This window comes from Phyllobates terribilis, unplaced genomic scaffold (assembly GCF_046119375.1).
Source record: "Phyllobates terribilis strain yellow unplaced genomic scaffold, ASM4611937v1 Scaffold_3__8_contigs__length_932513732, whole genome shotgun sequence".
Lineage (NCBI taxonomy): Eukaryota > Metazoa > Chordata > Amphibia > Anura > Dendrobatidae > Phyllobates > Phyllobates terribilis.
Genome location: NW_027362763.1, coordinates 290650189 through 290664218, shown reverse-complemented (window position 1 = coordinate 290664218; position 14030 = coordinate 290650189). Strand labels below are relative to the sequence as shown.

At 39.0% G+C, this 14030-nt stretch overlaps 1 protein-coding gene across 15 annotated transcripts in view; it reads left to right on the top strand.

The window, feature by feature from the left end:
• Nucleotides 1-14030, top strand: part of TNIK (TRAF2 and NCK interacting kinase) — a 330725-nt gene that overhangs the window by 273987 nt on the left and 42708 nt on the right. For all 15 annotated transcript variants that reach the window (XM_073674893.1, XM_073674887.1, XM_073674897.1 and 12 more), the window contains 5 exons: nucleotides 431-595; nucleotides 5658-5894; nucleotides 8049-8155; nucleotides 9133-9296; nucleotides 11816-11910. In XM_073674893.1, coding sequence (XP_073530994.1) covers nucleotides 431-595; nucleotides 5658-5894; nucleotides 8049-8155; nucleotides 9133-9296; nucleotides 11816-11910 — 768 coding nt within the window. The remainder of the gene's footprint in view (nucleotides 1-430; nucleotides 596-5657; nucleotides 5895-8048; nucleotides 8156-9132; nucleotides 9297-11815; nucleotides 11911-14030) is intronic.

The window sequence follows — 14030 nt, the reverse complement described above, 5'->3', positions numbered from 1 at the left end:
TATAACATTATTATTACTACTCCCAATGAGTACCTGCACTTTTTCACAAAAATGTATCTAATGCTTCCTCTTCCCGCTTACAGTGTATATAGTGGTTACAACTATTTTTCTTCGCTGTATGTGTGCAGAGGATGCCTCATTGGCGCTATGTTGGGCTGTGTTTTACCTCTTTTCAAACCGGTGGCTGTTTCCATAAGGCTTGAGCTTTCTGTGCTAAGCTTTTTCTGTAACTAATATTCATTTATAGGCAAGTTACTGAAAAAGTATAGCTCGTCCACTGTCACCTGTGTCCTTAGCGCCAACTGAAGTGGTTGGACCTTGGACAGTTATTCCTATCTCAGTTATGAAAGACTGAGATAGGAATAGCGCTTTCATGAAAACAAAAAGCGTGAATTTTCTCTGCTTATTTGATTGTTTTCCTGTTGCACAGGTAGAGGACCGATCTCGTCTCAACCGCCAGAGCTCCCCTGCAATGCCGCATAAAGTAGCTAATAGGATATCTGATCCAAACCTGCCACCAAGATCTGAATCATTTAGCATCAGTGGGGTGCAGGCAGCACGGACACCGCCAATGCACAGACAGATAGACCCGCAGGTAAAATTTTATGTATTTAAAGTTTCGAATGTTATAAAAATGATAATTATCAATTGTGCTTCACTGAACTTGCTTTATTAAATAGTTGTTTGTATATGTATAGTACCATGCTTTCATAATGCAAAATGAAGGTTGGTATGTATATCACCGACAGTACTGGGTATATTGGTAGTGCCCTTCTGCCCAAAATGGGATATAACATATAAAGAAAATGTCCTATAAATCTGTTATTAAAAAAGTAACAAAAATACTATAATGGCAAATTTAAAAAAACTCATCCAAAACAATAAAGTTCACTGTATTTAAAATATATATTGCAATTGTAAGGCGATGAACATATTGCCCACGTTCACCCTTAAAGAAATAAGTTGCATAATGTGAACTGTGATATGCAATAATGATGTTGATAATGTGAGTTGCTTGATAGTAGGGATAGCAAGAGTTAATGTTTAGGACTAGCCCAGAGTAGGAGGGGCTAAGCCGAAGAGAAAGAGACAGTTTCCTGTTGAGACATCAGATACGGCTCGGAGTGCATAGAGAAAAGACCTAAGGTCGGGTGTGAGCAGTGCCGCATTTCTTGGTTGTCCCTAGAAGTGAGAGGAGACTGGGAGAGAGCGCGTGTGATCCGGAGCAGAAATGAGGGAGAGTGACTGAGAGGCAGAGTGATTTATCAGAGACGGGTCCTGAGAGAGGACAACTAGCAGTAAGGCCTAGAGTTTATAACTCTTAAAGGTAAAGGGCCCAGACAGGACCGAGTGCGCAAGACAAAGAGAATGCACTGGGCTGGAGTTCCAGAGCACCAGAGACAGAAGAGATAAGTACCAACCATACTGGCAAAGTAGCTCCCCTAGGGGGAAAGAAGACTCTGGACAGCAGGTTGAGCAAAAAACTCTTGCTAACTGAACTGTAGTGTTGAGCTGGGTTGTGGTAAAGTAGTGAGAAAGGAATAGTGAAGACAGAGGGCAAGTAAAGAAAGAGAAGAGAAAGGGATTAGATTTGTGAGGAAAATGTTACGCTTTGAGAAGTTATGTACCCGCTATCTACAGAATATAACCCTCCCCAAGTTAATGTTCAGTAAAAAAAAAAATTTAAAACTGGTGGCCTCCCTCCTTGAACTGTCAAACATCTGGTACTGGCCAACCAGCAACATCGGTTACATGCGGCATGCACAGGCGTAGTGCTCTCACTACACAAGTCCACACTCCCAGCCAGGACACCCACCTTCATGTAACGTGCCAAGGCGCCACATTACACAATATTCTTAGAAGTCACCCTTACTTTCTCACATCAATCTTTTATATCACTTTAAATGATCTCATGATATAAAAATACATAAAATACATAATTAATTTTATGTAGCTAAAATGATTATGCACAGTCAACAAGAAAAAGAATAAAATCACAAATAGAATATACATGCCATTTCTCTACCAGCTCAGGGAACATTCAATATACAGTATTGCATCCCTTATTTGAACTGCTCCTGAGCCCTTTCAACTTTAAAACATTAAAATATTTAGCGCAATAAACTTATATTGTTTATTATTTAAACTCATGCTGCTATTCTATAAAAATGATTATAGTATTATCTGCATTCTTGTCATTGGTGTCGGGTACTTAATAATCCGTGAGTAATTTTTGTGAATAACAGTCATGAAGGTGAATTAGTGATAATTTTCAGGAGTCACATAGAAGGCTAGCTAGTGATGTAACTGACAGTTCACAATGCTGGTATTGCTGGTTAATCTAGGAAGCCAGATAGCAGTTTATATAAGGGACGTAATATATTGTATTTTTACAAATCCAAGGAAATCCGAGGCACCAGAAAACAGAAAATGTCTCATAGGAATAAAATATAACTTTTGTCCTGTCTTTAAAAGCATATGGCAGTAGTTACAAAAAGTGCAAGTTACAAAAAATCAGCCATAACATTTCTTGTAACTTATTACCTATTATGGCCGAAACGTTGCTTGATTCATCTACCTCATTTGTAACTACTGCCATATGCTTTTAAAGACAGAATAAAAGTTATATTTCATCCCTATGAGGAGTTTTCTGGTGCCTTGGATTTCCTTGGATTTTGAAGCAGATTTGGACCTTGTAGGGGGGTCAGTCCGAGCCGGCACAGAGTGGCCTTTGGTGCATGAGAAACATCCACTGGACTCATTGTATTCTTCCAACTTATCATTGTGAACGAGCCTTTTTAATATTTGTATTTATAGTGTGTTGTTTTGATACTTTTTTTTTATAATACATCAACTCAGTAACTTTCTATGTATAATTTTGTAATAAAATAATTTGAAATAAAATATACACACCTAGATTGCCATGTTTCTCTCAAAGCTTAGACTTTTTGCAGCAGTATCCTTGCAGAGTTATAAAATCAGATCCATGAGCATGAAGCTGCTAAGAAAATTAGCCCCTTTTTGCCTATGTAAAATGAGTGCAGTCCATACCCTTATATTACACGATTTACAGATTTAATATTTGTATTAACAAGTTAAAAACAAAATCTTGGGGGCAGGAACTTTATTCTATGCTCCAATAATACTAATAACAAAAATAACTAAAAAGAAAAAAAAGGTAGCGGCTCTGAGCAATAGACATAAATGATCCGTAAATGAAAAACAAATAATAATCTTGTGCTTGTATCCAATGCTTAGTAAAGGGCAGCTAGAAATGACTCGCATGTTTAGTGGTGACAGGGGTAGTGTAAACTGCCGAATGTTAATCATCTAATTAATGTAACACAAACCACGTACTGTGCTACCCGTATCCGAAAATGTCACTAAATACAGAAAGGAAAAATAAGAAAAAAATTAATTAAAAAAAGAAAACTAATTAAATTGTTCCTATGATCCTGCAGGGGTTTCTAGCTGTCTCAAACAACTACATGATCAATTATAGATTTCCTGATAATATTATGGATATTGCACGGAGTTCTGCGAAAACACAGTTTTCATTATCTCTTGAATTACTTATTGACTCTAATTGAATTACTAAATAAATTGACCTGGTATGCCCAGTCATTTCTACAGGTTTAAGGACCCCAAACACATTAGATAAAAGTTGGACAGACCCGCCAAATTTTGTAGGATTAAATGACCAACTGAGGTGTATTGGGGCCAACCATCTAATGTCGGGGAAGAGAAGGATCGAACAGTTGGAATTCACATTGGGAACAGGAAGACTAAAATTTTTACTCTCTTCTCATACATGCACAGAGGCAAACAACGAGAGAGGCCACCAAAACTCTAAGACAAAGGTAGATATTGGATCCAGTTGGATAAAACCCGTTAGGTGGGCTGCGCTGCTGGAGTAATCCAATTCTTCAACAATGATGATAATACAATTTTTTTATGCACAATGTGTTTCAACGCTATACACATTAAATCAAAGTAATTTGGTGGTTCAGAATCTGTTGTGAGCGATGATCTCGTGAACGGTTGTTACATCAATGCACCCATACACGTTTTGTTCCAAATTAAACATTAGTGTTGTTCAACTTGGATACACACCTTCAATGATACATTGGGCGACATATGAACAATCTTTCTGGGAATATTCTTTCAGCGAATGATTGTTGTGCCAAAAAAATTTCAAACAATGATGGCCTGTGAGTGATCTGCTGAAATGATGGTTCTTATAGGGAACTTGTCTCCAGATATTCATAATCTAAACTAAAGCTACCACCTTTAATTGGTCTATTACCACAGTTCATCAACCTGTACATAAGCTCCTAACTCCCCTTGCTTATTGCAAAAAAAAAAAACTTTTATAAGTCTCCCGCGCCATATACTAATCAGCAAGGTCCATGCCAATGGGCATCAATGGTCAGGGGTCTGAGCCTCCTCTATAGTCAGAATCACCATAACTAAAAAACATACTTTTACAGATCTACTAGTCATCTGAATGCTGAGCTGTGTATAACCCTGCCCACACCACTGATTGGCAGCTTTCTGTATTCACTGTGTATAGGCAGAAAGCTGCAATCAGTGTGTGTGGGGGGGTATCAGCAGGTTTACTAGACCCCTCTTGTAAATTTCCTTCTGACAAAACAGTGATTGTATTAAAGCTACATCAAGCATCCCAGTAAGTGACACATTGCTGGAAGCAGGGTCTGTCTCAACATCATGCTGCTGTTGAATTAAGTGGCAAAAATCTGGTGACAGATCCCCTTTAAGAAATCTACAATGTCCTATGTCATACTTTCCCTTTAAATGGAACCTGCTGAGCCGATTGCTACTAACCTTCTGAACATAGCAACTAGTGACCTATTTACGTATCTCAGCTATATAAACATATAGGGAAATTATTGCAAAATGAATAGGTCGTCATTGAAAATGGTTTTGCAGCCAACATCGTTAGTACTTCCTCATTCAACATAATTGTTCACACTGCTCTTTTCCCTTGGTATAGTTTGCTATTTATAAAGAAATGAAAAAAAAACAACTTATTCTTTTTCCTGTCCTTCCCTGGTGGTAGATGAAACGGCTGTGAACAATACTAATATGGCCTGTGTCCACAATCGAGTTCCATCATTTATAGCCTTAGCACCGCTTTTCCTTATCAGTGTGAACCCAGGTTGAGACACAACTCGTGTACAGTCGAAACAATCACATTTCTTCTCTTTGATCTGTAGATCTGACGAAAGTAAATAAGCATAAATCCATATTTTTCAAAGAAAAGTGTATTTCCCGTTGGCCTGAAGACATCAAAAGTCATAACTGAGTGCATAACACTGAAAGTTTGAATGCAGAAACTTTGTTTTTATTGATCTCCAATTAAAGATGACCTCTCTACTCTTCTGACATGACTGTTTTAACAAATACTTAGATTTCCCATAAAACAGGAATTATGAAGCCTGTTTTCCTAGAAATCTGCATTGTTATGTTCCTCTGTTGATCTTACAATATCAAAGATTAACTTGACAATTCTATACTCCTAAAGTGACACAGTAAAAAACAAGATCTTAACAGAGTCCGAAGTATGGTTTATCATTGACAATTAAAAGACTGCTGCCTATAGCATGACCGTGAACTTATACTCATCATCTCTTTAGCAACTTCCAATGTTGGTGTCCGTGAAAACCCCAGGACCTTCCCTCTCTGCATCACAATCACTACACGAACAATCAGCAAAGGGCATGTCTGCATTCCAGGAAGGTATAGTTTCTCATCGGCCAGAGATGCCAAGGCAGAATTCAGACCCAACCTCTGAGAATCCTCCTCTCCCTCCTCGCATTGAGAAGTTTGATCGGAGTTCTTGGTTACGTCAGGAGGAAGATCTTCCACCAAAGGTCATTATTCTAATCTTTATTGAGCTTTGTCATGGTGTTTTGTTCTGTCTTCCATATAACATATTTATTTCTTTTGTAATAAATTTAAGAAATGCGTTTTAAAAAAAAAGTTAAAAGAATTTTCCAGTCATTAAAAAAAATCATGCGTAAATGGCAACCATTTTCTTCATCACCATAAAATGGAAGATTTCAAGAGAGAAAGACCCAAAATAAAGAGGTTATACTGTGCAGTATAACAAAACTGTAAAACCATTCTATATGTTGTCCCCACAGGTTTGTCTTCAGCATAAACCTGCAACTGTTGTATTCTCTAACAACACATCACATGCCTGCTTTTTTTTCCCCTTCTCATGAGGGATTGTGTTTCACATGCTAGGGAGCAGTGAGTGCTAATCTTTTTATGTTTAAGACTTGTAAGTAATTACATCACTACCTTTCCAGCAGTAAATCAAAGCAATGTCTGTGGGAGGGTTAAGGAATCATGGGAGCAGTGGTATTTTACATTGGTAATCCCTCCCACAGCAAGCCCTGGCAGCATCAAACCATAGGTGCTAGGCTAGATGATTAAAATAAAAAAATAACTACACCTGATTTATGACAGCAGTACATCTGTACCATTCAGACACATTTAAGTAATTTGCTATATTTTTATACGCACAGAAACCCTCATTTAAAGAAGCACTCCTCCCATCAAAGTTTGTATCCACTTAATATATTGCAGTCATCATATTATATAGCACTGTGTACTTATAATTGCTCATTTTGCCTTTCTACCCAGCTAATTCTTCTCTTTTCTTTGCTCTGTGTAGAAACTGGAAGTCTCTTTTCCCTGTATTAATAATTCCTTACTTCATCTCCTGACCCAGCTGCTCCCTCCTCCCCCCTGCCAGGGACTTTTGCAGTGACTCATGACTCATACAGAGAAAATTGACCTCCTGTTTATACATGGAGCTTAGAAGGATTCAGATAGTCAGTTCTTAATCATGTGATGTCATAGACCTAATGGAAAACTGAAGAATTAACTGGGTAGAAGGGCAAAATGAGCAATTTGTAAGTACACAGCAGGGCAGCACAGTGGCTCAGTGGTTGGCTCTGCAGTTTTGCAGCGCTGGGGTCCTGATTTCAAATCCCACCAAGAAAAACCTCTGCAAGGAGTTTGTATGTTCTCCATATGTTTGCGTGGGTTTCCTCTGGGTACACTGGTTTCCTCCCAAACATACTGATTGGGGCTCACAATCTAGATTCCCTATGGGGACAGTGATGATAATGTCTGTAAAGTGCTGTGGAATTAATGGCGCTATATAAGTGAGTGAAATAAATAAAAAAAATACACAGTGCTATATAATATGATGGTTGCAATATATTAGGGGGATAACAACTTTGATGGGAGGAGGGGTTTCATTAACATTCATTTTTATTGGTAAAACAAATCATCTCACTGGTCAAAATCCAATCTGCTTGATCTATCTTATCTATAAGATCTATTGAAAATTGTATGGTCCTTCCAATTAAATCCAGAAAGTGCAGAATTGTAGAGAGGTTTGTGGAACAGAAGTAGAGTTTTGTATTTTATTCTGAAAGCCAGTAGCATTCACATGTAAATATATTTCTTAGGCATTGGTCTATGAAATGCATCAGTCACTCAGCACTGAGTTTTAATCTGAAATGCATAAGTGTTTGCCCAACTTCAAAGGCAGCACTCACTCACCACCGCATTGAATCAGAGCTTTATGCAAGATTACATAAATAAGAGCATTAATGTAATTGTTTCATACATCCAGCCAATTTCCTCACAGCAAGATATAAAAGCAAGTCATTATTTTCCACATAATTGAATGTTATACCACCTTCTTAATACCGCGTACAGAGATGTGTTAAGCTTGTTTTGTTCTCATCTATATTAATGCTGGTTGTGTTCATTCACATTTATGCATCAGTTTTCTGTATCACCACAACCCTGATCAGAGCAGAACCCCTACCTCTCCGGACTCCAATCCTGGAGCATGACCTCCACAGACTCTTCTAAAGGACCACAGTGGTGGCTTTACTTTCTTCCCAGAGCCTATAAATGTGTATATCAAATGTCATTCTGTTTCTGAAAAAGTGTCATCCATATCTTATCAAATTCCGTGATTGAGATTTCTCCTCTTCCAGGTGCCTCAAAGGACGACCTCGATATCTCCTGCGCTAGCACGCAAGAACTGCCCTGGGAATGGCAGCAATCTCGGCAGTAGGCTGAGCACACAGCCCGTGAGAGCAAGGTGCGCTGTCCTAATGAATGTACTTTCAGAATTACTTAGAAAATCTGAATTTATTTAGTGTTCAGAACAAGGAAAAGGTGTCTGTCTGTTCACTACTGCCCAACTATCATATGTCCGAAAAATGATGGCATAATCCATATTACAATAGTGGAAACTAAACCATTCTCATAGAACATGAAGGGGTCAGGGAATATACATTGTGTCCAAACGCCTCTTGGATTAGTGTCTTTTGGCACCAATTCTTTCAGTATAGTAGAGTTATTGAGTACTTGGACATTTGTAGATGTAGTGTTTTTATGTATTGCACTTTTTATTCTCCATCAAGGCTCCTTCATACTTTATCTCAGTTTAGAGCACATGCTTAGCTGAGCATGTGCATCTATGGGGGAGGGGATGTCTGTAGGAATAGATATGTTAGGTGCATGGCCACTTGTGAATGGAGCAGAGATCAATAATGTACACTCCCGCTCCATTCATTCCAAAGACTAGTCGAGCATAGCAATCTTCTATCCCTGGTGGTCCCATTAACACGTGGCTCTTCAGATTGGTGGTGAGCCCAGCAATAGGGACCCCCCAGCAATTGGGACGTTATCTCGAATACCACAAAATCAGGGATAACTTTTTAACTTGACATTATTTAATGTGGCCATACATCAACCATAACTAGACTGCAGTTCGCTGGATGGTCTTTGGCACTCTCATAAAAATGAATGAAGCGTCGGTGCACATGATTAACCCCCCGCTCCATTGAAACGTGGCTCTTTAGAACCCTGCTTCTTGTGATCGATGGGTGTCCCAGCGGTCAGGAAGCTAACTTTCAAATCGGAGAATACCCTTTAAGAAAACTCTACGGTTTGTTCAATTGTCTTGAGATATTTCCACGTATCTAAGGTATCATTTCTTCATGAAGCTTAACAAGACACTATGTGTAAACACTAAAATCTTTGGTTTACTTTATTTGTCTGACTGTTATGTAGTAACCCGGACCTGAGAAGAACCGAAACGGTCATAGAAAACCCCATTCAGAGAACTAGCAGCGGAAGCTCATCCAGCTCCAGCACTCCAAGTTCACAACCCAGCTCACAAGGAGGATCACAGCCAGGTTCTCAAGCAGGCTCCAGTGAACGAAACAGAGTTCGAGGTAAGGTTGAATAGAAATCCTCCTGCCTGGCAGTCACAATTATAGGATCCACACACATGAACGTAAGCTACAGGCACTGCCAGCGGTAGGGCTGCATTGTCACAGCTCCGAGTAATAACAGTGCCTTGCACTTTTACACCCACATGCAGCTCTCGGAAGAGATTGTGTGCGTGGGAGCATTGCTCTGACTTTTGCTTTTAGCTTTATTTGTGAGCGAGTAGAGCTTCATATTGTGCCAAGGTGAATTAGTTTAATAAAACTATTTCCTTTTTTACAAAGATACATGTTTTTTTGTGTTTGGCGCTTCATCCCATTTCCAGCCGAGCGCTTATTTTAGATCATGGAGTACACAATGTACAGTGTCTATGGCAGGATCTGGGCATCCAAAGGATTACTGTGCATGTCACTTCTTTCAGTGTTTTTTCAGTGTTTTTCACCCATTAGAAGTAATGGGTGGTGAAAAAACGCCTGGTGGTGTGAACATACCTATCAGGTTTTACTGCATTTTTAGTGAAAAAAAACAAGTAGCACAGTATGTGAAACTCATTTATTTTTGTAATTTTACCATCTTGTCTTGGTCACCTGAGATGGCAGTTTGGATTTGGACAGTTTAATTAAATTAGTGATGCGGAGGTGTAAAATTGAACAATGGCTGGGTAGGTCACTGGCAGACCTTAGTGTGAAAATAAATAGTGTCCTATAAACTCAATGCAGTGCCAGTGTCTTAGAAAAACTATTCCTTGAATAATTTACCTCCCCCTACTGTTACATTTGTAATTCTGGTTAATATGCTTTCACATATGTCTTGCATTGGTGACCTGTGTTCATGCTTCTGTGGTGGAAGCAAAGCTGAACATTGGGATCCTGAAAAACGCACAAAAAAGGCAGCAAAAAACAAGCAAAATCCTGAACAAACCTTCCTGGCAAAGATCAGGTTTTGCTGCAGAAAAAAACGCTGAAAAAACGCAATGTGTGAACATAACCTTAAGGTGAGGGAGGGGCCGATATCTCTATGCTCTTTATATCCATACACTTAACTAAATAACTCATTGATCTCTTTTCTTGAGATCTGGCCTCCCCAGAATTCGAACACCCAACCCGCAACATTGGAGGCAGTAGCAAAAAGCTACTTATGAACCACAGGCTGCACTGACTATCTCAGGAGAATATTCTCTACTTGAATGTGTATTGTATTCTCCAAAATTACTGACGAATTGTACTGGTACATAGAGTTACATCTCTGTATACCAGTCCATTTCTGCTTACCTGTATTCTAGGGGGGAAAATACAATTTAGAGATTCTTTTTCGTGCTATAAAATTACTAAAAAATATTACAATAATGACATTTTTAATGCCCTTTAAAAAAATAAATAAACATCACAAATTGGCAAATAACACAGACATATTTTGGATCCCTGTAATCATACAACCCGTACAACACCGTGAACAGATTATTTATGATAATTAGTGCAGAAACAAAAAAGTGTGATAGCTTTCCGGTCTTTGTTAATCTGAAGCTGTGTTCAGATGTAGCATAAATGCTGCTTTTTTTTCTGCTTTTTATCTGCACATCATCTTCAGGTGTCAATAACTACCTTCTTTGATTTTTTGCTGCGTTTGTTTTATGCCTTATTTCCTCGTATTTGATGCACTTTTAGTGCTCATTTGAAGCAGTGTTTTTAATGCTTTTTTAATACTACATAAAAACTTAGATTGTGCATTTAAAAATGCAATTGCGAGTTTTTTTGCATATTTTTTAGGCTCCACATTGAAGCTTGTATAGAAAAATGGTTAAAATTTGCAGCTGCAAACCTTGTCCCCTCTTTCTGTTCTAAATAAGTTCAGAGTAATGGTTACACCAAAGTGAAGTTATATGATTCTCTTCTTTGGACATTGTCATGCAGACTGTAAATTCTTGCCCTGCCTGAGGAGTGTGTACAAAGTTTGTTTTCTCATTGTGTTTACTTTAATTGCCCATCTTTGCAGATGTAGCATTACATATCTTAGTATACCACAGGTTTGAAAGGTGGCCTGAATGTCTTTATCACTGTGCATTTATTATACTTCTATGTTTACTAAGGGGAGGGACAGGAATTCATCTTTATGGTCGTAATAATGTGATCCTCATTAAATCTGGTAGAGTACAAATTAAGGGAGTTGGCTCCCTATAGAAAACTTCTTTACAAGCTGCGGTAGTTATAAAAAAACAAACAAACCACTACCTACAATGGCCGGATCCAGTGCGGAGTCTCCCAGTATCTGTTGTCTGTCTGCAGGGCTGACGTCACATTGACAGCGCTGCACCCCAATCACAAACGAAAACCAGCAGCTTGAACAATAGTCTCCGCATTTTTTAAAGATACTCTTCTAGCCACTTTAGTGATCTTTTCCTCCACAGTCACACGTTATATTCATTATCTTCTAAAGTTTCTCCGAACTTTTCCTTTTCATCACATGTAAGGAATGAGCAATACAGCATGTAAAGTAGAAACAACTGGGTTTGTCTTTTTCTTTGTAGCAGGTAACCATAAACCTGAAGCCTCTCCAGTCCTGCCGCACGATGGACCTAATGTAAAGGCTGAAGACAATATGACCCGGCCAAGCCGACCTGCTGTAGGTTTATTGCACATTTCTCTTTTTTTGTCGCATGCTGTCATAATCTTTTCTCCACAAGGTGCCTTGTTGTGTTGTAATTCACAGTTTAAGAACAAAGGGCAGATTTCCTATTCCTGCCCAATATTTGGCGATCTGAAGATGCGCCATATTTATCACAGTAGTTCACGCTGTTTAATACATTTCATGCAGCTTGCCAGATATGTTTGTCTTACTTTACAGCCCATATTATTTATACTGCAGAAAAATTGTGCAGCAAAAGTCTAAAAATTATAATAAATTTGGTATAAGGCATGAACAATTATTTATTTTTATATACATGGTACTTTCTGATTAGCTGAAAACTGCAAGAAAACTCTTTAGGCCAAGTCTGCCAAATCATCTATGGCTCAATTATACATGCCTTATGCCAGATTTAATGTAATTTTTAGACTGTTTTTGCATCTCACCAGACAACAGTGTGCAATTTATTGTGGCAGAACTCGAATACAACCAGTGCGTAGTGTACACCAGGTACTCTTTACACTCCATAGTGGTTGTGCAGCTAAGCTCCAGTTGAAGTAAATGAGATCTGAGCTGCAGTACCTTAGAATGGCCACAGCAGTGTACAGCGCTACTGGCTTCCAGCTCCCTATACAGTGAAGGGTTGGCATCCGCAGCTCAAGAGATATAGATATAGATATTATATATTTATATGTAGTATTTATAATGTGGAGGAAGCACTGCTTGCATATTGTGCACAAGAAAATTAACAACAGGATGTAAAGTATTTCATCAGATATTATATCGTCATTACTGAGAATCATGTTAGTGATCAGGATAAGGAAAATTAGAATAATGCAATGTTGGCTTCTTTAGTGCATTTCACTAACGCAGAAGTAAATGCCCATTGGGAATCCTAATAATTGACTAATGTGACTGCAGTAAAATGAAACTGATGTTTACTTGATTAATTGTGCCTATATAAAAATAACTGTTATCGCCAGAACAATCGGTAAATGTAATATTAATCTCTGAGTAATAATGATCCTCTTCATTTGCCTGGAGAAGAAACTCCTCACCGGTGGCTGCGAGCAACGTGATGAAGGAAATGTCCATCATATCCTGTCCAGTGACTTTTTAAACCCCTGATGTCATTGGTTTGAAAAGTTGTCCCTTGCCAAGGCACCTGGCAGCTATTCAGAATTCATTACAAATATAAATCTTTAGTGGTAGTTAAAGGGATTGTCCAGTATATATTTATGTATGTTTGTGTGTGTATATATATCATCTGTTGCCTAAGCACATTACCTCTGCTTCCAATGACACACCAGTGGGTGGCCACTACAGTCACCTTCTTTGATCGGGACCACTGCTAATCACTGGCTGCAGTGGTCATGTGGCTAAACTTCACAAATCTTCTCTCTGACACTAATGATTGGCCACATGCTTAGACGGCATGTGAATCAGCTGCATGATAAACAGAAGTAAACAGAAAGCAAAGAAGCAGCATGAGATGGGCGATAACTTACCAAACGTTGGGGGTGAGACTGCTGGACCCCGACCAATCTTGAGAAGCAGGGCTCTGAAGAATCTAATCTGAATGGAGCAGTTGTTGATCATGCACATTGATGCTCCATTCATTCCTAATGGGACCGCCGGAGGTAGGCAAGCACCGTGCATCCATAATAATGAATGGAGCAGTCGTTGATCATGCGCATTGATGCTCCTTTCATTCCTAATGGGACCGCCGGAGGTAGCCGAGCACGGTGCATCCATAATAATGAATGGAGCAGTCGTTGATCATGCGCATTGATGCTCCTTTCATTCCGAATGGGACCGCCGGAGGTAGCCGAGCATAGTGCGTCTATAACAATGAGTGGAGCAGCAATGAGCATAATCAACCACTGCTTCATTCACATTAGACTCTTCAAAGCCCTGGTTCTCAAGATTGAGGGTCCCAGCAGTCAGACCCCCGGTGATTTGGAATTATTGCCTATTAGATGAATAGGGGATAACTTCCGAACTTAAGGATACCCCTTGAAGAGGTGGTGACTATTAGTTATTTGGGCCAGTGTTTAAACTAAGTGGTCATCTGCTTAGATAGCACAAGATCACTGGCTGCAGTAGTTACCTGCCTA